The 26,562-nt window shown below is 29.8% G+C and overlaps 1 protein-coding gene and 1 non-coding gene across 4 annotated transcripts in view; one reads left to right on the top strand and one right to left on the bottom strand.

The window, feature by feature from the left end:
- Positions 1–6,106, bottom strand: part of LOC129959955 (transcription factor collier-like) — a 210,137-nt gene extending 204,031 nt beyond the window's left edge. For all 3 annotated transcript variants that reach the window (XM_056072877.1, XM_056072879.1, XM_056072878.1), the window contains exon 1: positions 4,692–6,106. In XM_056072877.1, the coding sequence (XP_055928852.1) occupies positions 4,692–4,834 (143 nt within the window). In that variant the 5' untranslated portion in view covers positions 4,835–6,106. The remainder of the gene's footprint in view (positions 1–4,691) is intronic.
- Positions 6,107–25,794: 19,688 nt separating this feature from the next.
- On the top strand, positions 25,795–25,901 carry LOC129961120 (U6 spliceosomal RNA). Its single transcript, XR_008783767.1, has one exon. It is a non-coding gene; the product is annotated as a U6 spliceosomal RNA (small nuclear RNA).
- The last annotated feature ends 661 nt before the right edge of the window (positions 25,902–26,562 follow it).

Here is a 26,562-nt window from a genome sequence, read left to right as displayed (position 1 = left end):
TAGTAAACGATATCTAGATTTACTGTTTCAGGAGCAATATTTTTTAAAGTAATTTCAGCAAGTGGTTATTTAAGAATTGTGATAGTTTAAAATAACGATGATAAAACGTACTAAAAATTCACTTTCTTGTGAAAACTATAAATTTCAGAACAAAATCACTTATAATTCCAAATAAAATACTGATATTTATAATTTTCAGTATAAACGAATACATAGAAACATATATTTTATTGTTTGACACTATTAACTGTCTTCCCTTTTTACCGTATAATCAAAATGTTATATTATAGTTGATAGATTTCTAAGCTCTAATTAGCATAATATTCTGGTTTGTAGTTTCTAGGCCTTTAACACTGTGAATAATTAATTAACTTAAGAATTTTGTAATATTTGTATTGTGATTTTTTAAAATAAATAGACCATATATAAAATTAATTAAGATAATTAATAGCTCAAACACTCTTAAAATGAACAACAATAAATTAAATATTTTGTTATTATATTTTTAGCATCTTGAAAATATTATATTCGCTATTATTGAGATATATTTTGATGAAAAAATTTAATAAAGACCGCCTCATATTGACAAGTATTTTAAAGCAATAAAAATATTGAAACTATAATATTGTAAATTTAGTATTAAACAACTGTCATTAAGTTACGAAATGTTATTTAACGATTTCATTATAATATGTAAGTGAAAAGCGGATTTTCATTTGATTTGAAATAGCATTTTCTGAAGGAAAAAAAAAAAACAAAAACAAAAAAAAACATGGATTTTGATCGAATGAAAAAAAAAAAATTACATTTTAGGGACCGCACCACCACCCCAAGTCCCCAAGCTATATATTCTGAAATAGTACACCGAGCTAATTCTATTCGCATCAGGCCTATATATGCGAACATGATACTAATTTCCAAGCTAAGCAATGCAACTTTCTGTCGGAGCTTAGTTCTCTCGAGATTAAAAGAAAAGAAAAGTTTATTTTTTTGTTTCAATAAAGGGTTAAGACCAGAGATTCCTAAATAAATTTAGATTTTATTGAGAACATTCGAGTGCTCTCTGAGATGCTGAGCCTAGCCTCAGGGAGAGCGAGCTAGCTGATGTAATGAAATTGCGGGATTCCGCCAAATCTTCATTTTTACCCCTCCGTCAAGGCATACGCTGCTTACAGGATTAGGAAGCCCAAGTGCGGGGACTATTTTAGATTTAGTATTCCCTCGCTCATAGTTTTAAACGCCGAGCAATGCGAAAGAAGAGCGCTTTAAAACACTCGGGATTCACTTTCCGAAACCAAAAGTTCATTCCGCCACCATTATTCCATGGGACTGCCATTAGGTTGCCGAATTTCGAATAATTAATGCTTGATTTTTCTGTAGCTTGGGCTACGGACTTTTCAGACCCAATCTTTCTGAGTTCTTTCTTACCTTGTCTCGTACTCAAGTCCAAGTTGGGAAGGGTAATTTCACTTTTTTTTTCTAATCTTATAGTTTTTCCAGAAGTTAATGAAAGTCAGCTTGTACCTCTGCTCTATGGGATTTATTTCTTTCGTTCCTGCGTTTACACCCTCTGTTTACGTAACATCTCACTTTGGGTTATTGCGCTGAAAGAGTTCTGTCTAAAATCTTAGAGTTTACGAAAATAAAACATAAAGAAAGAGAGAAACTTTTAAAAAATTATTTTAGCTTCTTTTATAATTTGAAAAAGTTCTTAAAGTTAATAAAAGATTTTATAAATATTAATAGTCTATTTTGACAGTGTCTTCAACTGTAAAGTTATGTTTTATCATTACATTCATTTACTCAGAACTATTCTATTTTTCAGCTTCTGCCAAAATTTAATTATTAAATGACTCTATTCATTAAATATATTTGTTAACTGCGAATAACATAGTAATATACGTTTGATCAATGATATATTAAGAAATCATTACATGAATACATATTTTTATACAATGCAAGTAATTTCTAGTTGCTTATAAAAAGAAATTGCTTGTTCTGGCCTTACAAAAAATGAAGTTAAAGTAATTTAGTTCGAAAGTAACAATAAAACTAACTTTTCTAACACTTATCATTGCAATTGAATGTTACAAATTAAAAATATTCAGTATGCCAAGGAAAACAGTGAAAATCTTATTTTACAGTTAATTCTTCGAAATTAAAAAAAGTTGTCTCTTTATATAAACTCAATACAAAACGATACTAATTCGCTAATTATTCTAAATAAATGTTTTCAAAATGAAAAGGAAGATTAGGGTACATCAAGGAAAATAGCATAAGTTTATTTAGTACGAATAATATAATTCTCTAATAGGCTCTTCTAGAATAACTTTCAAGGTCAAGAGAAGAATTAAGATATTCGTTATAATCATAGCTGAAATTCACTATAGTACATATTCATTTTTTAAAGTACACTTTGTTTACGGATAATACAACTTTATTTGCATTTATTATATGTATATTTATACAGCCTTTATTATATGTATATATGCATTTTCAGTAAAACATGAATAAACAAATAAGTAGCGGTATCTTACTATTTTCTTCTCTTTGATGCTTTTGTAATCAAAAGACGAAACGCATATTTTATTTAATTATTATCTGAGTATTATTTCCAAAATAATAAAGCAATAGTATTTATCTTCTTAATGTTTATTGCCTAACCTCTCATATCTGAGAAGCGCTGTCTTTCTCGCTTTCTTATTATGGTAACATATTTCGTTATTATCTTTATTTACTTATGACAATGAATATCAAAAATTTTAAATGGATTCGTCAATCAGTTCAGTATATATAAATTTTTTTTATTTTAAGTTCTTATCGCAAAAAGATCTAAATCAAACTGTTATAAGTAGCTAAATGGGAATCGCTATCAAAAGGTTGACTATTTAGAAGAAACAGGATTGTAATGTGCTATTTTCAGGAAATTCAGTTTTTCATTTCATTAACCATTTCATATTTGAAACAGAAAAAAATTGAAAGGAAAATTGTGCCATATTACTTATAGAAGAAGGAAGATAATAAGTCTTATATTTTTAATCTAAAAATAATTTATATAATAAAAATACATGACACTGCGTTAGAAATAGATAAAAGTAAGTTACATAAGTAAAACACATATTCAAAATTAAAGTCATATATCCAGAATTCAACTAATAATATACTGCGGATTGCGTAGCAAGTTATCTTATAATTTATAAATTGAATTCATTGTCGAGAATTCGATAGAAAGAAAATGCAATATTTTAAAAAATAAAATAATGTAAAAAAAGTTAATCAAGCATATTTTACCAAAGAATAAAAGTTTTGCGATACAAACTCGTGCATTAAATATTCATTGTATAAATTCAGTTGAGTGAAATTAAAATTGAAATAAATATAGTTAACTTATAAACATTAGAAATAAAACTTTCGTCATATCCAAAGTACCGACAAAAATTAGGAATGCATTTAATTCATTTATATAAAATAGCCATAAGCAATATTGTAGATATTCTTACTTGATAAGTAAAATTGAACCATAGTCAGCAGCAATTGAAGTTAAATGGTTTGATAAGCGCAACAATATCATTGACATAATACTTAAGATAAGTATTGAATGTTATCTATAAGTCTGATCGAAGAAAAATAATTATGAGACAAGTTAAGATAAATATCAAATAATTTTTTTCGTAAAAGAAACCATTTGAAACATTCGCGTTTTTCTCAAGTAAATCATTTCGATATTTCTTATGCCAATGCGTTGTTACGATAATGGTTTGTATATATTATTATTCATTTTATTTCAGCATAACAAAAAAAGATAATTTTGAAGTATATATAATAAATGCTTTTTAAAGCAGAAATATACTATTATCTTTTGGAAAATGTATGTATTTTTAAAATCATATTTAAACATCTTCATTCGTTAAATGAAGTTTGAATTTGTAAAGGAAAAGAAATGAGTCTTATTTTTTGCGATGCTACAAATTCCGACGAAGTTTTTAAATCCGCAACTCCGCCTTTTCAAGCAGCAAATCATAAATAAAATCAACTAGAAAAATATTTTTAAAAAATAAAAAAATAAATAAAAATTTAAAAAACTAAATTAATAACCTCTCTGTGATTTGTGAAAAAAAGCCCCAAAGTGCTGAAAAAAACTTTTAAAAATCTGAATTGAAAGAAAAAAAGTCACTTTATTATGGAGAAACTCATGTATAAATAGCTAAAACTTTATTAAGTTAAAAGCAAAAGTAATAAATAGAAATAACTTTAACTCAAAAGTGAAGTACATAGCCAATGAGAAATAAATCGAACAACTGAAGTCAGTGTCTAATTTTTGAATAAGATTTGCATAAGAAAAAAATTTCGAAGTTTTTTTAAAAAAACTTGTTAACACATTGGAAATTAGTTATTTTCATTTGATATTACGAAAGAGATTCTTGAGAATGCATTTTAAGAGTTGAAAAAAAAAAAAGCGATGGCTCATCAATAAAGTATCTATAAGTAACAAAAACTCCACGAATAGTAAATAATCTTGCCAATTTGTAGCATTAAATTCTTAATTACTTTGTGAAGAAACTAAGTTTATTTCTGATTGTCAAAGACACGAGAAAACCGATAAGTCAAATCTCCGCATTACATAAACAAAGCCGAGTGAAAGTGTGCCTTTGAAAATGTAATGCGTTTGACGATAGTGACAAGACACTCACCTCCCAGCGGTCTGGTCAATCATTGCCGGTTGCATCCATCCCGTCCGAACACTGCCCAGTTGCGCTGATGTGAGCGGCTCCTCCTTAAGAGTAGCCATGGGCCCCCTGGGCTGGAGGCCACTATCTTGCAACCCGAACATCATCTTAACTCGTTTTCTCACGGCGATAGATCAAGCTAACGCCAGGGACTTTCCAACAACAATGAGTGAGTTACGTTCCCCGGACCTCCGTGGAGTCGCTGCCGAGCAAAGTGTACACACACAACTAATACGCCCCTGTTGGACCACGTGTTGGAGACAGTGACGTCACAAGTGATCTGCCTCCCGGTCTCTACCTTAGCAGAGGGTTGACTACTCGATGGCTGGCCGTCTGGCAATCGTCTTCTTATTGACTACCAGTTTCCGAATCGAAAATGATTCGGAATTTTTATTGATTTGCAACAGTTCAAAGGTTCAGTTGGCTCGCAGAGAACACGGCTTTTGCAACTCCAAGCTCATCGCGACATTTTTTTTCCATGGACTGGAGGTAAGCTGCAATGACTTCAAACGAAATTATTTATCTTGAAAAAGCTAAAGACATTTTTCTCTTTGCTTTTTTTCTTTAATATAATTTCTTTGTGCTACATCACCTTCTCTGTACTTCTGTTTATATCTTTTGATCAGATATTGTATAGTCAAAATCTATTTTAAACAGACAGTTCTCTACAAAGATTTTACTTTAGGACGTTAGAATCTTTCTCAAGAAGATTTAAGTTTTTGGTAATGCAAAATGTCCAGTTCTCTTTATAGATATAAAAAATGACTATGATAGAGTCCACAATTTTGAGACGACACACAAAATCATTTCTTTAAAGTTACTGAATAGGAGCTACTGAAGAAATAAATTATGTAAAAGTTACTACCTCATTACAAATGTGAGCAGGTACTTGAGTTTGCGAAAAACGAGTCTCCAAAGTAGAAATGGTCCATAGTCATCTCATAGGCCCCACAGCGACACTTACATGAGTTATCAAGTCCATCCAGTCAACAAGAACGTCTCTCGTGGGACATGTGTCCCGCGATATTTCTCGCTCCGTCCCAACTAAGTTCTGGGAAGAACTTGCGTCGACCGAGAATTGTCAGTTTTTTTTCTCTGGCTCAGTTGTTTATTTATTAGATAACACTCGTACGAAGCGGTCCCACGTTAACTGAAAACTGCTCTACCACAGGAGAATGAGCTTGTTGTCGGCTTGGTGCCTGCGTTATGGCCGGATCGCGAGACGGTTCGCCGGTGCCGGACTCAGCACGACGTCCTGCTTGTAAATGACGATTTGACGGAACTAAACCTCCGGGGGATGTCTTTTGTGCTTGTGCTCACTACTCACTAGTGCAGAGTAACAGGCTCTTTCCCGAAGGAGACCGCCCCCTTGGGAGCGGTTGGCGGGAACGCCAACAGGTGACTGACTAGAGCTCCGCCTATTTTGGGTGCCGTGAACCAATGGAATGGCTAGGCGCCGGAATAGCGCCAATGGGGAAAGCCGCGTCTTCCACCACGATGTAGTCCGAGCTTCATGGTATTAGCATTTATTATTCTGATGGTACTGCCGGACCTGAGACGGTTGTTAGCCTTTTCATTCGCCTCCGACGCGCTTCCCGGAATGTTTGACAAGTGACCCATAGACACTCTAATAACGTACTCGTCGAACTCTTTCAACCGCCGCTTATTAGCAGTCCAGTAACTTGAAAGGAGTTGGCACAATGATTGGCGCTCCTTTGCTGCGGCTGCTTCGCGCTTCAAAAACACACATTTAGCTCACTTTTTATGACAACTTCTATTTGTTCAGATGATTTTTGGAGTAGAATTCTTTTTTTTTTTGTCTTACTTTTCATTGTAGCGTTTCAATTTTATATTTTTATACGGAAAATAGAAAAACAGAAAGTCATTATATAAAATTATATTAAAAATATTATTATATATATATAATTATATTAAAACTTATATATACAAAATTATATTAAAAATTATATATATATAAAATTATATGAAATAATTAAATAAAATTACATTATCCATAAAAGTGTAATAAGAATGCTTCATTATGAATTTTATTTTTGTATCTGTTTAAGGGTGATTTTTTTTAAAAAATATTTTGCACCAATTAGTTATTTAGTCTGAAAAATGAAACGAATTGGTCTGGGAATGTATTTTTTTTAACTCCTAATTTTGATTTATATCATATTATTATTATTATCATATATATATTTTTTGTTTAAAGCAAATTACATGAAATAAAAGTTTAATGACTTCATATTATAGTTTTATTACCATAGACAATCGCAAATTAGAAAAAATTATCTTCCCCATAAGAGAAGCAATTCATTTTACATGACTGACGAAAAGGCCTTGAACAATACAACATTTAAAAAAATAGTGCTTAGTATGAGTTGATAAAACTCTTTTAAATATGAACTGATAAGATATGCGATATATCAATATATCACGTATCTTATCAATTCATTAAAATATCGACATATCACATTAATGTCATTTCATAACTTCAGTAAGTTTAACAATGCCTTCATATTCTCACTTTATTTTCATTGTTGATGTCTCAGCACATTTATGAAATAAATATAACTTTGTTAACGCCTTATCCATAATTTTAATTAAAAGTAAAATGTAATTTCTCTTTATGTGCTTAATTTTAATTAATACATTCTTCAAAGTATAAATATATTTATTTAGTTAAAATATTTTTCTAAATTCTAAAATATGCCTGTAAGGTTAATGTGAGAGCATATAACGTAATTTCTTAATTAGTGCAATAATATTGTTAAAAAAAAAGTTTTAAATCATTTCTTTTTGGGTAAAAAAAAAAAAAAAACTTGATTTTTTTTGGGGGGGGGATCGTTACCGATTTCCGAAACATAAATCAGAATATTGTAAAAACATTCATACTGAAATAAAAAAAAATAAGCGAAAATTTATGTTTAATGAATTTTAAGATAATTTTACTATCATAATAATTTTTTTCATTCAAAAATTTACCGTCCACAATAAAATTTTCAACTTAATTATAATTCTAAAAAATTATGAAAAATACTTGCATCTAAAACCTCAGTCTTAATTATTTTGAGATCTGGATTGTTCCATTAATCATTTTCTATTTTTCTCTAAGAAGTTTTTATAAGTAAAAATTCACAAAAGGGGGAAAAATCTGTTTTAACTAACTTTCTGTGTTTAACTGAAGATTTATGTTCAGTGAAGCCTGATTTTGTATAATTGAAGCACCTTTATAATCCATTATGTTCATTTCTAGCTCAGTATTTCTAGTTTCATGTCCTTCAAAAATAATATACAATTATGCTTGAAAAGATAATTCTTTTTTTTATGGAAACATTGAATGGATGAATGTTTTTAGATTGATAAAATATTTAATAATATTTATGTTATATCCTCTACGAAGAACTTTGAAGTAATAATAAAGCAATCGAGCTTAAAGGTCACAGATAAAGAAGTTATAAAACAAAATTTTTACTGACACTTAATAGCACTGTAACGTACAACAGTAGTGTAGGGTTAAAATAATTGTGTGGAAAAAGGTTTAGTTCAAGAGAGTCAAGCTCAAATGCTAGAACGAATCAAATAAACAAGGTCTAAATTTCTGTGGAGCACAATAAATAAATAAAAATTTGAAAAGAGGTTTATTTCGAAAATACAATATGAAAAGAATATGGACAAAGATTAATTTAATGTTTTCTTCTTAATACTTGGAAGGTTTTCAGGGAATATCTTGACCGCAGTAATTATTTTCAACAATGATTCAGGGTGAATATCAGCAATTCTGGATTTTACAGTAGACCCATTTCCTTTCATAAGTGGAAATAACTACTAGCACTGATAAGTACTTTCAAGCCAGTTTTCTAGTGTTTTCAAACCTTTTTGGTAAATAATTGAAAAATCCAGGAAATCCAAATTTATTGAATTTTTGCTTTCGTCGATGGATCTCTGATTAATTCATTTGGCATATTAAGCACTGATTCTATATTTGGGGAGAAAATCTAAGAAAACAAAGGAAATTAAAAAAAAAATATTTTAAATCTTTAAATCTTGTTTCAAATCCAGTTCTAAAGCTTAAGAATTAAACTACAAAATGTTTTATAAGAAATTTTGTTACATACTCTTATATTTTAACTGCCGAAAAAATATTCGTTTCCGGTTCATGAGTTTGACACTTTGGTGTAAATTTAGTTAAAAGTGCTATAAAAATGTGAATCATCAAATTTCTCATCCATTAAAGGAAATCAAACTATATTTTATCTAGAAATAATTCATTAGAATGTAGAAAGTATGTAAGAGAATATCTCTTTTGTAAAACTTCATATCCTTATTCCCATTTCTGATTTCAAGACTCGCATCCATTCACTGATGAGTTAATTAATCTCTTAACAAAAATTTAATTAAAAATTTTTAACTTGCGATTTCATTAAGGCGTACAAATATATAAGAATCCAGTATCAATATAATTGAAAATATTTTTATAATATTTTAAAGTTCGTAAACAGCATTAAAAAAAAATGTTACTCAGTAACCACAAGAGAGCTACTCCCACTCTACCCGATCTTACGGAGTGATCTGAATTACCGGAATGCTACAAGAATTAAAAAGGACGTTCTAATGATAACAATATAGCCACCATTATGACGTATCCCATGCGTTTTTTGTCAATTAAGAAGTATGCCCCGTCATCGGATTGGAGGTAACTCAACACTATTTTATACCCTTCAGAAAAGCGAGAACCTACTTGTTTACTATTTCACTACACTGAGATGCATCTCCTTCAGTGAAATAATAACTGGTATAATGATACTCGTAACTGTTTGAGTCAACATTTATTTTTGTGGCAAATAATTTTTTCGAAATTGGGTTTCATGCTAAGCATAACTGATTTATGTTTAGTGTAGTTTATGTAAATTGATATTTTTTTCAAGCCACACAAGAATCATTTTGAGATCATCCGCGTCTTTTGAACAGTAATCAGACGATGAGAATGACACCTGAGTCGGCACTCCTTTCTCCAAATTTTCAGAGCATTCGGCCTCGATAGATTCAGTGTTTACCAAGCTCTTCAAGAGGGCGAGCTTTCGAGTATCGAGTTCACTGATCTGCGAAGCCAAAACTGATTTTCCAGGTATCCTGTCGCATTTATGAAATGCTGTTTGGATTTTAACCCTATTTAAAATTTTAAGGAATATATTTGATCAGTCAGCAAATCAACACCTCATTCTGCCTTAGCTTAAGAGGTCATCTAAATGACTGATCGACTCGAAAATTGAAATGTGCGCTATGGTGAATGCGTTATAGCCGACATTATGGCACAGCTTATTTATCGGCTAATTTCGCAGAGGTGCAATTCGTCATTGAAGAGTAGCTGGAAAGCCCCTCCCCTCCATTATTGCATCCAGCTGGAAAGCGACATCCAAAAATTATACAGGAAACTACTCATTCTTGTATCTGAAGTTCCCCCATGTGGAGATAAGGGTGAGCTAAAAAAACAACAACAACAAAAAAAAATGTGGTAAATAAAAAAATGTTTTTCAGAATTTATCAAAAACATTTTCTTAAATAAAATGTTCGCAAATAATTGTAAGCAATCGATCTGAAGTTCATGATTGTTGATTAAAAATATTCAGGGCACTTGCAATGAAGATTCAAGAGTTAAAAGTTCTTCTTACACCATATGGGATAATTTTTCCGCCGAATCCAAACAATTAGAACAAAGCTGAGCAATTCGAAAGGATTCATTGAATGACTAGATATTTTTTAAACAAAAACCTCAAATAGATGACCAATGAAATTACCTCATAATAAATTTTTAATCGATTTAAAAAGTTTAACACATAAAGTGACGAAATTTCACAAAGTGATGAAATATTTATTAACTGTCAAATGCTGAGTTTCCTATCATGTTTGTTATTTTTTGTTACAGTTGAAAAATCTTGTGAAACCCATTCTGTCAGTTCTTAGAATTCAATATTTCTTCAAATAAGTATTTAATAGTATTTTTCATTTGCCAAAGAACATTTATGGAAATATTTGGTAGAAACTAACGTTGTCGTTTTCTCTCTTTAGAAAAAAAAAGCTTGCTGTAAGGTGTTTTTTTTAGAAAAATATGTTCCTTAATAAAAAACATTCTTTTATAAAAGTAGCTATAACTATGTTAAATCAGTTTACTTCGATCAAATCAATAACATTTTTTCTTTCGATCTCTTTAAAATACAAAGTATCTGAGAAATTGAAAATGAATGATTTCTTTATCAAGCCCAAATCTTTTTATTTTATTTGTCATTCTATTTAGCATTTACAAAATATCTACCGGAACTTTCTTCAAAGTCCCAAGCAGTTAATTGTTAAATCGATTTTCCGAAGGAAAAATTCATTACTCGCCTACTTTAGCGATTAATTTTTTTAGAAATAGTTATTTCTCACTGTTTTCAATTCTGCCGCATAATTTAAATATTACTGCATTAGGATATATTCATATCTCACGGAATATTATTTTTAGTATAATTTTGTTTGATTTCTTAGATTAAACATTTCAAATTATTTTTCAAACGTTCATGAAGAATAGTTCTTTCAATCAACTGTTAGTTAATAAATGCCAGAAAGAAGCATTACAAATATTTTCAAATATTCATATAAATTACCATAAATCACCCAGACAAATAAGTTGCATCTTTTTAGTTTATTTTCATGCTTTTTGTTGAGGTTATTAATTGTCATTTGCAAAAAACAGTCATAGTTTTTTTTTTGTTAGATCATATAATTTTTATGATGTTTACTACTAAGATTCTTTTGCAATACAAATTCTACCTCTCACATTTTTTTTATTATACTATTTTATTCTAAGTAATTTGTTATTATTATTAATAATATTTTTATTTTTACTATTTCATTATTCTGGGAGAAAGATTTTATTGTTTAGTAATTTTCTTTCACATTTAATGTTGTGATGATTAAAGAATTCCGAAACATTGCTCGAGTGCCGCAGTCATTAGAAGTAAGGCGTCTGAGAGGATATGACTTGTACTGCTATTACAATCACCTAGCAATTTAAGGTTTGAACATATGCCAAAAAGAGTGTTACTATATTGAAAAGAAAATTAAGAAGCAGTGCGTCGGGTTGAATTAATCTTTACTTATATTTATCCTAAATTAATTTTACTTTCCCATTGAAAAAGGAAATCTGCATTTGCTTGCTTTATAAGAAATTCTTATTTTGATTTCGTATGTTTACCCTTTTTTGTTTATTTATTGAATTAAAGAAATATTATTTACTATTCACCTTAAAGTATTTTCAATATTCTTCAATAACATGTGACGATTATCATCAAAATTTTTATGGTTCTTGCTTGAATCGCAAAAGATTTCTCAATTCGAACTATAGAAAATAAGGCCATTAGTTGTTGTAGTACTTTCATATTATTATTCCTTCAAAATTAACGAATATTTTTGTCTAAATTCTTATTCTACCTTGCCTCATAGTTTTTTGGCTATTGTTTTAAAGTTTTTGACCGTTTAAATGTATGGCGGCATTTTGGAAAGTTTTTCATTTTTTAGAATTTATTTTTTAACATTCGAATAATTTTAAAAATATATATAAATAAATTATCTTCATAAAAATAATGAAACTGTGCCTTTTTCATTTTTGCTATTTCTGCTTTATTGAAATAAAGTTCAGTTGAAATGGATTCATTGAGGGAAAAAAAAGAAAGAAAGAAAAAAAAAAAAAAAAAAAAGAAAGAAAGAAAAAAAAAGGGGGGGGGGGTGTGGAAAATAGCCGAATTTCCTTCACTGGCCTTTAAAAAAAGATGTTCTTCGAAATTTTAATTTTGAAAGTAATAAAAGTGGAAAGCAAATTTATAAAAAGAGAGGATAGATGGCATTAATAACCAGATGATTTTCTATTTTTTCAACACTTCCACATTATTATCACAATTTTAGTTTGAAATAAGAGTGACCGAATTATCGTCACGTTCCATACTTTCTAGTTAACTAATGTAGGTTACTACTATAAGTCAAGCGATGAGTAACTACTCTTCTCTTTGCAATCGTTATAATATATATATATATATATATATAATATGTCCAAGGCTGGTGCGGGTGGTGCACTAATAAGCCATTAGGATTTCGTTCATCTTTACTCGGTTCTTTAATCGGCCTACTGATAATTTCATTTCTTCGAAACGCCCTATTTGAAATAGCTTGGATTGCTGCTAACGAGTGAGGACAAGAATAGGTTAACGAACGATTGATGGAAGAAATCGTCGTTCTTATCCTCCATGGACTTGAAAAGGCAGAGAGAATTTTCTTGTCTCTGCATCACAATTCTACGAATGTTTTTTTAAAATTTATTTTAGAATATTCTAAAAATTATGGAGAGGTCATGATGATCCTGACGTTGTGGAAGGACATAATTCTTGACTTGGGAATAGAAGAGTAGCTGTTCGAGATCAGCTTCGACGAAAGAACTGCCGTGTATATGAGTCTGGTATAAGTTAAAACTGGTGAAAATTAAATGCTTTCATGGTCATGTAATTCAAAACGGTTGAAAAGAGGTATCGACTCAGGTGTTGTCCTCGTCTTCTGATTGTATTTCAAAATTATAGGGATCGACTCAAAAACAACTTTCGTATGGTTTAAAACAGGTCGTTAAAATCTTTAACGTGCATTTTCCGTAATTATTTAATTAGTTGACACGATGATAATAATTAAGATTAGATGACATAATTAATTAATTAGATGACGATGTGATAATTACTTTGGAATATATATATATATATATTAGTTTAATAATATTTTACAAGAAAGACATGCTGCCAATTATTCTTTAATAACTCATGAAAAGTATGACTTTACTACGATAACTACTTAAAACAGATAGAATAATTTTTATTTTTGATGAAGTTTTTTTTAAATCACATTGTTTATAATCTGGAGCTAATTCGTATTCTAAGTCTTTAATTTACAACCTAAAGCATTTTCAAACAAGGAAAAAAAAAAAAAAAAAACCTAGGAACGTTCTTTAATAATTGTGCGTGCTCAGACTTTATTAGAAAAACAAATTATCTGTCGACATCTTTAAAAATTTATTCCATTAAAACTAATTCTCTTTTATTTAATTTTATTTCACATTAAACATCTTTAATATCCAGAACTCTTAATCAATTAAAACCCGACTTATTCAATTTCTTGCTTGGGCAAAAATGTGATATATAATGGATCTCTTTAAAATTCCGAGTATTATAAATCTATTATTCACACATTAATACAATCAGAAAAAAATAATTCGCTTAGTAACGAGGATAAAGGTAAAGCTTAGTGACTGAACCGCCGCAATAGAAGCACGAGTACTATGGACAACACAAAATAGACCCCACTGTGCCAGCAAACATGCGTAGGAGCATTATAAAGAGGTATATCATGTTAATCGGTCAAAACCACCAATATTGTAAAGACAGATTACTAATATGGCAACATCTCATCCTTGATTGTAAAGGTGACTTCCATCCAGACTTATTCCCCCCTTAGCTATAATAGATCAAACAAGGAAAGCAAGAGCAACTTTATAGAAAGGCATAAGGTTCACAGCCAGTTAAAGGAAACAAATTTGAATGCTAGAAGAATTACAGTAATATTATTGGTGTATCAAAATTAGCATAACTGCTTTTCACAACGAAGAAATGAGTTTATTAAATGCACTTTTTCATACTGTTAAAGAACATATTTTACACTTGATTCCAATTAGGTTTTTCATTTAGAACGCAGAAGAAAGTGATATCTCAAAAACTTTCACCCATACTCTCTAATAAAGGTGCTATGCTCTCACACAGCATAAAATTATAGCCCTTGGGGAGACCACATATACCATAAAGGTATAGGTATACGTTGTATTGGTAAACAATAGTTACAAAATATTGAATTTTAGCTCGAATTTAACATTTTTACCGAATTTTTCGCGTGATCCTTGATGGTTAATCCAAGCACACGGTTAACAATAGACAAAAATCGAATTTTTATATCAGGAGAGTTTTTTCTAACCGATTGAAACCAAAATATAAATAGAACTACAGCTGTAGTCAGAAAATCACTTATATATATTTGTCATTTCTTTTTTGAGAAATCGCGTTTGCATGTTTGTGAAAATACACGATAAAAAAATAAATAAGACGTGCTTGTGAAAGTACGATAGGCGGTCCACCTTTCGATGGATTTGGCTCCAAATTAAATAAATATCTGAACTTTAGATGCTACATTTATAAACTAACTCTTCGTTTTGAAGTTAACGTGTTAACTTATATTCAGAGAACTGGATAGACATTTCTTTTGAATGGATTTCGCTTAAAATTTGAAAAAAAAAAAAAAAAATGTACAAATTTGGTGCAAAGAGCATATACCAAATTTCATCCGCCTAGCCACGGCTTTTGAGTTATCAAATTCACAGACAGACAGACCAATAAATAGACAGATAGACAGACAGAATACCAAAAATTTCTTTTTCTGTATCAGGGAAGTCTGAAACATGGAAATTCGTCAAAATCTCGAGTTATTTTTTTAAATGATTATAATTCTTTCTTTATACTTCGTTTAAGAAGAAGAAGGAAAAAAAAGAAGAAGACACATGAGATATAAATATAACTTTAACTGATATAAGTAATGGAACAGACGATATGATATCCATTACAGAGTAAGAGATTTACTAAAAAAGATCAAAACAAAGCAGTAGCATGAACTCGTACTGAATAATTTTTAAATGAAATGTTCGCATAAAAAATTTCAGTCTAGAATAGCTATTACCTATGAAAAGAATTTTAGCATAGTTGCGAAATGACTAAAACACATTTCCTATGCACTGAAACATCTTGAAAAGAAAAAAGCATGCTACTTTAAAACTAGTAGTGGTAAATGTTTTTGCTGTTCGATATTTAAACTAAATCCAATTCGAAATCAGTTTTATTCTGCTTTATTTTGTATGCACTCAGAACTTACGAGTGGATTCTATTCACGTGGTCCATAGAATGACGACTTTTTTCCTTAACTGCGTTTAGTACTTCATTGAACTGACGGAATATTTAAATGACTTCTTGATTTTACCTACACCCAAAGTGAAATGATTAAAAAACTTTTCTGTTCGGAATCTTGGTAGAATCAAGACTCCATTTATACATTTCATCACAGATTATGGAGGATAGATTAGTAAAATAGTTAAATAAAATAAAATTAAATTAGTTAACAAATATAATTTCGAATTTTCGACTCATCTGTCTCGAAATTTTTTATATTATATATGTAAGAAAAACTTTTAATAATTTGATATCTTTAAAAAGATCTGGTTTCATATAGGAATATTATGCTTAAAATACATTTTTCATTCAATCAAAAAACCTCTCAGAGCATGATAGTATTTTAGAATATCATCATTTAAGGGTTCCCAGGAAACATACAATCAATTTAAAATAGCTGAAGCAAATTAGAAATTTTTGCTTTATCTTTTCTCTTTATTATATGGCCTTTATACCTTATAAAAGGCTATTCATTACTTTATTTTAAAAGTTGTCATTTTTCTCAGAGCAAAACAAAGCTCATGATTGCGAATTTTACCTCTTCATGTCTATAAATTTAAGAGTTAAGTTTCAATTGTTTAAGGGAATAAAGTTTGGTTGAACTCATGCTTAGAATCTAATCAACTGAATACACATTTTTTATTAAATATTATGAATGTTACCTTAATCTTTTATGCAAGGAATCAAATATACAATCCGAATTTTTTTCTCAGATTTTGTTTCTAAGCATGTATCATCGAAATTAAATCTTTTGAAATAGAAAGTTCAGTTTTCTTGATTCACTTTTTTAATAATATATATATGAAATAATCATATGATTATATAATAATTTTATGAAATATACAAACCGAAAAAACTGTAATCGAAAAAAAAAAAAAAAAAAAAAAAAATTAAAAAAAAAAAAAAATGAATTCGGGATTTTGAGAAGTCTCCAAATTTCAGATCTTCCTGAATACGAAAAACACATTTTTGAAACCATTGGTGTTTTTACACATTCATGAACACGGTAAGCAAAAAATACTTTGAGCTAGGAGGATGAAATATGGTAAGTAATCGTTACACCAAATTTGTAGATTTCTATCAAATTTGGAACGAAACCATTAGAAGGGAGTCTATCTATCGGGCTGTTCGAACTTAAGTGAATACGATAACTGTAAAACGAAGAGAGCTAGATGGATAAAAATTGGTATACATATTTACATACAGATTTATATACAGATTGGTATACAGATTTATATACAGATTTATATAACATTTTCATTGGTATACATTTAAAGTATATATACCTATTAAATTTGGAACCAAATCCTTCAAGGAGTTGACGGATTTATACTTTCACAAGCATGCAAACGCGAAGACTAAAATTCGCAATGGCTTGAATATGTAAAATTCGGTATGTGTTTCGTGATGTAGGTTTTATCAAATTTTGATTTCAATCGGCTGAGGAAAAAGCGTTCAAAATACGTATTCTGTTTTCTCGTACCTGTGTATTAACCGCAACCCAGCGATGAACCGCCGAAAAAAATCGAACTCTAATACGCTCTTACGTAACTATTTTTTGCCAATGGTATGTAGTTAATAATATGCATATGCAAGTACATTTATTAGAGAAAATACGAGAATGTTTTGGAGAGACCATTTCCAATGGTTTATATTAAGTTTCCGAAATAAGTTATTTCATATAAAAATCGAATTGAGCATTTTTAGGAGAAAAATTTTCAATAATTCTAATAACTTGTTGTTTATGTTTCAATAAATTAAAATTATCATACCATCGAAATGAATATATAAGAGATTTCAGATTTTATAACATTGTAGCTTTAGAGATAATAATTGGAATTACTTATAACTGTATAATTCGACTGTCCCATTTTAAAAGCCTGTGCTTTATGGGCTTATTCTTGAAATTCCATAAAATAAGCTCCTCCACTAGCACATATAATTGACGATAAGTTGAGTTGATGCAGAAATTTTCTCCCTAAATGACGATAAAAAATTTTCTGCTAATGCTTCCATTTACTCATAGTTTACGTCTGAAAAATATCAAGCAAATATTCAGGCAGGAGAAAATCTGATAAGGTTTCCCTACTAATTTATAATTATGATATCTTTGCAATTTGTAGGATGCTACCCATTATAACTAGCTATGATTTTTGCCTGTAATAAACACATTGTTAGCCAGCAGAAAAGAAAATGAAGCTTTGCTTAAACATTTGTTATTTAAATGACCACTTATCGAATTTTTCTCTTACTAGCCAACAATTCATGTATATTATCATGTACAAGTATATTAAAATACCCCAGATTAATTTTGAAACTCCTTGCAGGGAGTACTGGATGTCACAACAGAAAGTAAGATAGCGTGCAATGATATATTCCGCAATATGTACAGTTGTACAGTTGCATTTATTATATATATATATATATATATATATATATATATATATATATATATATATATATATATATATATATATATATATATATATATATTGTTGAAATCATTCATGGTGATATCTATTGACAGGAAATTTCTGAAAAAATTCTATGTCTAACAGTTTTTAAGAAACTAAACATTTTCAGATTATTTTTATTATATTTAATGCACTAATGAAACCCTACTTAACTTTTTTCTCCATCATAGTGCATATTTTTATTCTATTCAACAAATTTTCGTGAATATTTTGTTGAATTACTCTATTTTATTTAATGTAATAATGAAACCCTTCTTATTATTCCATCCGTAAATATTTTTCGTGTAAGATTATCGAAATGATCAGTTCAAACTTTTATTATCATAAAAATTTTAAAATTAATCTGTCGATACACATGAAATAAATTGAACCAGAAAACTTTCTGTGAAGCAAAATGGCAGAATTTTTAACATTGTAGTCAACTGCATGATCGAAATTTGACTCTTTTCCTCAAATACTAGCCCGCATGCGTTTTTACATATTTGAAGCCATTTTCGCAGCGTACGAATTGTTAATTTTTTAATCAAGGTACACTTTCAGATTAGTGAAAGATTATGGATTGTCTCCATAACCCCCCCCCCCTTTAAGAAAACTCATTGAAAATATTTTAAGACACCGGTTTTAACTAATATGGCACTTTGATTGATTGAATAACCGGAATTCGATGTGAATGAAAATTCGACTTATTCATTGCCATTAATGCACACTTCATGTTATAAATTTTATTGCGATGTCAACTTCCTGACACTCTTTATAGGTAATTGTATCGTTTTATTCCTTACTTCATCTGCTTTGGATATTCCCAGAATAGAGGAATGCCTTCATCATTTCATACCTTTAACACTTCCAGTTTTATAAGCAAACAGAAGAGATTATTAAATAGAAAATTATGCCTTGTTAAGCTTACAAAGGTTTAAAGGTCTCTTTAAATCCGTGCATAATTTTATGTGAAAACATGTCTCGAAATCATGGCGAATCATTAAAATTCGTTCGACATGGAAGGATTTATCCCACTCTGTTATCAAATATATATTTTTTAAAGCAACAGCTTAAACTGAAATTGAAATTTCAAATGATGTTTTTATCACTACTTGTAAAATATGGATAGAATCCATTGAAACAATTCGCCATTAAAATCAATTTTGGAATATTCAGAATTTTTTAAAACTTGGGTTGTGGGGCTTATAAATTATTATGTGTAGTATTGTTGCATTCTTTGATAAGGCTCAGTTTTTGTATACAACACTTTGTACTCAGTAATATCAGATAATATGTTAAAATAATTTTCTTGTTTCTTTAAGCAGATTTCAAATTTCGAATTGCAGCATATCAAAGAATTAATTCAATGTATTCGGTATATTAAAAATGGTTTTTAATATTTTTAAATGTTTTGTCAAGCTGATAATATTGCTTTAAAGTTTCTGAAGTGTCTAGTGCGTGATAAATATGTTGTATATTAAATATTTTACAATCGCCATTTTCCTATTGACGTGATCATAAGATTTTTATTATAATAAATACAACAAAGTATTTTGGTTTATAACCACACAGTTCAATAATATCAAACGACCAAATGTCTCTAAATAGAAATTTCACTACTAAATTACGATATATTTTTGAAAGATATTATCCAGAATACAGATTTCTGACCTTCATTCATTGTGTTTTTGAATAAAAGAATGACATTCTATGCTTTTAGAGAAGTGCTTCTGAAATTGTGCGTCGTGCTCCAATTAGAGACACGCAGAAAAATATTATCGGCATGCATATTTTCTCTACAATGCTTCCTTTTCTTCTATATTTATGCTATTGTGCTTCTACATTTTTTAAATATTTATAATTATAGAAATGATATCAAATACAGAAAAACAATTAAAAATTCACATTGAAGTATTGCATTAAAATTTTCTAATTAATTATCTGGAATCATATTACCTTTTAAGTTAATCAGTTCTTTTTTCCTTACATGTTTTTCTGCTTTGAGGCAGTGAAATGTTTTCCATCGAGACTACGGTCATGATAGCAAATAGCTTTAAGCCAGAAATTGTAGAACATTTCCTTGAATTTCTAATCTTATCCTAATTTAGCCACTTATTGTTAGACTTAATAATTCCTTAGCTCTTCAAGAATCTTTTATTGAATGTTAAATATAAAAATGTGAAAATAAGCAATTCTAATTCATAGCATTTACTATAATAACTTATTATTTTAGATTAAGTCTAAGCAAAATCGCCAGAATTGTTATTCTTTCAAATAATTCAAATATGATTAGTGCTTAGCAAACACGTAAATGCTTCAAGTTTAAACTTCGATTTTTTTTTGTTGGCACATATTTTTAACTTTACTTTCGATATCAGAGGTGCAGGGAAAAGCTCAGTAAGGATGCTCTTTGTGCTCTTTGTTGGAAAAACACTCAACTAGGTTTTTCACCCTCCGTTGATGGTAGCTTTAGGCCCTAACCCTTTTTGTTAAGCCAATAATCCTTTCAGTCGGAGCGGCTTATAACCAAATTTTTGAAAAGCTGGCGTCGCTTCGGACATCAGATTGCCAATTAGATTTGAGAGGTTTTAATTCGGATATGTACAAGTAGATTTAGATAGCTCGTAGATATGGACAACACATAGATTTGGATAAATTTTTAATTTTCGATTTTAATAAAATTATAATTGGTAAAAGATGATAAGCCACCATATTTTTGAATCCTTATACACAATTTAAATTCTTCTTTGATGACATTATTTAAATAAAAGTATTAGGAAACAACTGGATGCTTTTTCACTAAGTGTCAAGTCATGGAAATTCTTTTCTACCAATTTTTCATTCAGTAATCAATTTTTTAAGTTATGTGCTCTTTGTTTTATAGAATAATTTTAACTGTAAAGTAAACTAAATAATGTTTTCGAATTTCTTTATTGAACTTTTTTTGTACTGTTTAACATAATTATTGTACATGAAGAATTATTCATAAATACTTTTATTAGATGATTGCATGTATGATTTGTACTATATTTTTAACCACAGAATTTGCAATAAATTTTTTGATGTTTTTTTCTGAATTGCTAATTTTAATCCAATTAATTAATTAATTAATTTTAATCAAATTAATTATTTTTTAATCCAATTAACTTTCTGAAAGCTGACTGAAGTTGAGAGTTGAAGAAAAATCATAAATTTAGATGATAAGAAAATCTATTTTTTTGTTTGTTGAGAATACGGAGAATATATTGAAGGAAAATAACATGGGCTACAATTATGTTTATTAGTTAGAATTTTCTAAGTAGCTTTTTACTCCTCGACAAGAAAAATGCGTTATAATTGCCCCTCCCCCCCGAAAAAAAACATCACATTCTAAGAGAGAATGTTAGCCAAATGTTATCTGTACATTATATTAAATCTTCAGATCTTCTATTTACTAATAAGAAAACCGAAGCGCATATGATTGAAACCTATCGCTTCGAAATTTGAAAGAAGTCGTAAGTGTGTCACTATTAATCTTTTTGCTGTCTCTATTGAAGCGCCGAACTTTTCTTTTTGAAATAAATAATTTCAATCCCTCCGTTTCTAAGCACTGGTGAAATCCACATAGTCCCATAAATTCTTGCCCGTAACTATTTAAGTAAATAAAAGAAAAAAAAGCAATAAAGCAGATTGAATTCAGTTCTTTTTGGAAATTGCAATTTCGTATATCTGCATTCTTTACAGTAGCAGTAGGTGGCAAAATATTAAAACAAATAAATAAAAAGTTGAAGAAAGGAAAAACCTTTTCCTTCGAAAACAAAAACAATCTTTCGAGTTTTATCATATGATATTGCCGGCCGTTTTATAGGATAACTTTATGAGCCCACACTCAACGTTTTGCATCTTCGAATTCCAACCCCCCAAGTCGGAAGGGCGAATTATATGGGCAGCCATCTCTATTCGGTATCTCGTTCTTCTTCCTCGGCAACAAAAAGTGTCGTGGGCCTGTGCGGGAATCGTAAGATACCCTTTCCACTGGTGAAGCTCATAAATTCACAGCTTGTCCTGAACAGGGACGCATTTACGGTTGGCTTGTGAGTCTCAGAGATGCCATAAAGCTGCGAGAAATTGAAGACTGCCAGAATTACAAGTGTGATGCATAGCGAGGGGTGATGGGGCCCGTAATGTATGCAGAAGGTCCCGCGACGCAGTCTTGATGAATACGGGAAAGACCTAGGCTGAAGGAGGACACAGGTTCGCGCTTTACACTGGGACATTTCCAAGCGCATGTAAGACACCCTTGAGGACACCAGCCTCTTTGGCGATGGACCATAAAGCGTGCCTCTGCTTTTTGCATTGCTAATAGAAGCAGAAGGAACACAGCAAGATTTCAGTCTGACCTCTGGCACTTATTCCTGGTTTGGCGCGTCTCCTTTGGCTGCTTAACCAGTCCCAGCTTTTCTCGATTACCTCTTGCAACTTTCCCAAGGAGATTTGCTTCCCCTTTTTTGCCACCATCTCGCCAAATAAATTATTTGGCGCGTGAAGGGGAAATGACAAGATAAATGGCTTTGATCTCTATACCCGGCTTTATTTCTTGCTGCAAAGTTCGCGTTTGATTTCTACTTAAAGAGCGAAAGACGTCTCCTGTCCTTAAATTGAGAAAAATATGCAGATAAATGAAGGACAAGTTTAAAACTTTCAGCTTCTTTCTAATATAACAATGAAGGATCGAGTTTTGATGCACATTCTAAATCTTTTGTCATTCTAGGCAAATAATCCGGCAAATCACAGAAATATAAATAAACTGCTCTTATGCAAGCTTCTCACTTTACTTGGAGCAATTTAAGTTGGGGTGCGGGGGAAGATGGGAAGTTGATTTTCATGTTCGCATGTCGGCTGCGGAAGATGAATTTTTCTTTTAAGACGAAATTGCACCTTGTTCATTTTAGTGCAAAATCTTTTACGACTTATTGATACACTAAAAACATGGGGAGCTGATGCTTGGCGAAAAGAACATTTAATCAACAAATCTAAATTGATTTATTTAGGGAGTCTTGATAAATAGTTAGAATGCTCTGAAATGAAATAAAATATTTACTTTACAAGAAAGATAGATTTTAATTTCTTCTTCAAGAAACGTAAAAATATTTTTTCTTTAATTCTTGTTTAAGTGTTTTTTCTTAAAAAGCAAAATTTATGTATAGATTATTTTATTTTTACAGTTTTGTACATTTAAATATATAAATCACCTTCAAAAAATTTGATAAATTTAATATATCTTTCTTTTTTTAATAATTTTCTTTCTTTTTTCTTTTTTAATCTTAGATTAATTAGCTTGTTTTAATAATTTTCTTAAAGTTTCCTCTCTTAGATTATTTTTTTTAATACCTTGAAAATGATTTGTAAATTTTCTTGAATCTAATAAGTTTTAATATAATTTTAGTTTGTAAATTTAGTTACATTAATAAAAATTTATTTAAGTTATTTTAAAACTTTACCACTCGAAACACCTCGCATATACTTTGCAATCCTGGAAGATATTCTTAATCGATTTAAGAAAATGCTTTTTCGCAAAACTTAACGAAATATCTGCAAATCGAAAGAAAATGTTAGTAGAGTTTTTTTTCTCACATGAAACCCAGCTATTGAATTCGTTTTTTGGGCATTTATTAGAAAGTGTAACACATTTTAAAAATGAAAACTATAGCAGATTTTTTTTTTATAAGAATCATTTCATGTGACGATCAGAGGATATAAGCAACATTATCATAAGATCTTTTCCCAAACACAACGTGTGAAATCCAAAGAACCGTCGCCGACTTCGTGCCCAAGCCAGCTAATAAACGCTATAAAATAGTAGGCCTCTACAGTTACAGCTAGTAAGACCAATGTTCTCTGTTTATCTTTCCAATGTTTTAAAAACTACTCAAGTGCTATTTTTAAAATACTAATATTTAATTAAAAAATACACGTGGAATCACAAATAGCAAGTTAATTGAAAATTAAAGTCTACACGTTAGTTTTATGAACATTTTACTTCCGATACTAATGCCATTATTCAATGCTGTTCCATGACCAAATATCTATTAAAATAAATCCGCACATACTCCTTGAAATATTGTAGCTAGAGAAGTATAATGTCACTAATTTTGAAGCTCTATTAGGACCAAAAATTACTGACTCCCTGGTCCAAGAGCTCTGAGCAATAAACAAACGTTTTGCATCTAAGTTTGTCATACCAATTTTATCATACATTGGTTTACTGAAACAACAATAAATCTAATCTTATCAAATGGTATAATAGGAAAAGCCTTAAAATGCCCTTAAATGTCTTCAGCAAAATAACCAACGATCTGTTTTGAAAGAGAAAATCTCTATTTCCTCCAAATTGTTTAAAAATAATTCATATAAGCAGGGGTTAAACTCCTTTATTTTGCGATAAAGAAAATATGAAAGAGAAAAGAATGATATATAGAGTATCCACTCTAATCTCAGCTCAAGAACTAATTCTCAAACTTTTGAAAATATGCATATTTTTTCTGTTGAAAAACATTCAATCTCCCTATCATATTTAGTAAAATGTTCTTGGTACACTTTTTTCTACGATTAAAGTTGGTCGAATTAAAAAGCTGTGAATTCCATCGCTTTTTATGGCGTCCGTTGGAATGATGTAAAATAGTACTATTCATAGTTTCATGACTCCGTTAGCTTTAGTTGTAGAAAGGATATGACTTTTTTGTTTGAAATATTTTCATGTCAGAAATATTTTGCTTTTGCCTATATTGCAAAATATTTGCAATAAATATGATGCCGTTTATATAAATTAATAAAATCAGAGGGATGTATAAAAATTTCGATCCTAATTTTTAGAACTGCATCTTCTGATTCAAACAACATAAAAGGAATATTCTTTACTGCATTTTAAGCGTTTTTCCAACAGAAAGGATATACCAATCTCTAACAGTTAAGAAATTAGATATTGATGCACGATTAAAGTAAGCGACATGTATATTATTTCAAAAAGATTGTTTAAGCCCTTTATGATTAAGCTTTTCCACAATCATGTAGTTTTAGTTGTTTTGGCCGCAGCAGTTCGAAGCGAATGCAATATTTACAAATAAGCATTTACAAATAAAATAATTTTCAAATGTGTAAACTGCTTTACCCGTAATTTTCTCTCTCTTCGTCTAATAGTTATCGTGTTAAACTACTTAATGTAAATTTCATCCCATATGCATTTGGTAGATAAGAAGCATTCGTAATTATTACAAATTAAGCACTTGAAACAGAAATCTAACTCTGAGAAAAAAAAATTGAATTATAATTACAATTATTCCAGTAATTTTACTTGCTGTAAAGTTAAATATTAATAATTTTGTAATTATTAAGAAGAGCAAAACTACATAATTAAAAGAACAAGAAGTATGAAGAAAAATATTTGTTTTGCTCCTTATCTCTAACAAATTTTATTATTATAAAACTAGCGTACTTAGAAAATAATTACTACCAAAGTTTTTCAGCGATTGAGGAAACCTATTTTATGATCAATCTTAGTGATGTATGGCAATACTCGCTTCGGCAGTACATATACTAAAATTGGAACGATACAGAGAAGATTAGCATGGCCCTTGTGCAAGGATGACACACAAAATCGCGAAGCGTTTCACATTAAAAAAATATTCGTATTTTGTCATTTGTTTGTTTCTTTCAAATTGATTGCTGTGTAATTTTTTTTTAATAAAGTCCACCTACATCTATACCAAACCGGAAAGGGGGCACGTGAGCTCTAGAAACGGAAGTGTGGTGTGGTGTTAAGTGTTAATGCATCGGTAATTAAACAATGCCTTTTTGGTTTCTTTTCTATTAATAAGTAGTTGCAGGCATTTGTTATAACTAATATACTTCCCTTTTTCTATTTGTAATTCAGAATTTATTTATATGAATATATTCCTTATAATGATGATTCGGGTATTCAGATGATAAGCATTTAATGATGAGAAAAGCCAAATTGTTATTAAAAGGTTAAAGAAATTGCAAGCATTATTTTTAAATGTATGCTTTCATTTACTTCTAAGAAATAAATTTCTATATGATACTTCGCCCTGATTTTCTTCTCGCAAAACAGCAAATTAGTTAAATATATCAGAAAATTTCTAAAAGCAAACTCTCTGCAGAACGCGATTTTATTAAGAAATCACCAGCTTCAACTTCTGTTCATCCTTACAGTTCCTCCAGAGCTCTTTCTACTCACCTTAAGTAAATTTGTGCTCCAACTGACAGGGATTTGTTCCGAATTCCAACATTTATCCGTTTTATATTTACTGAAAAATCCAA

This window comes from Argiope bruennichi, chromosome X2 (assembly GCF_947563725.1).
Source record: "Argiope bruennichi chromosome X2, qqArgBrue1.1, whole genome shotgun sequence".
Lineage (NCBI taxonomy): Eukaryota > Metazoa > Arthropoda > Arachnida > Araneae > Araneidae > Argiope > Argiope bruennichi.
This window is presented reverse-complemented; position numbering and strand designations above follow the sequence as displayed.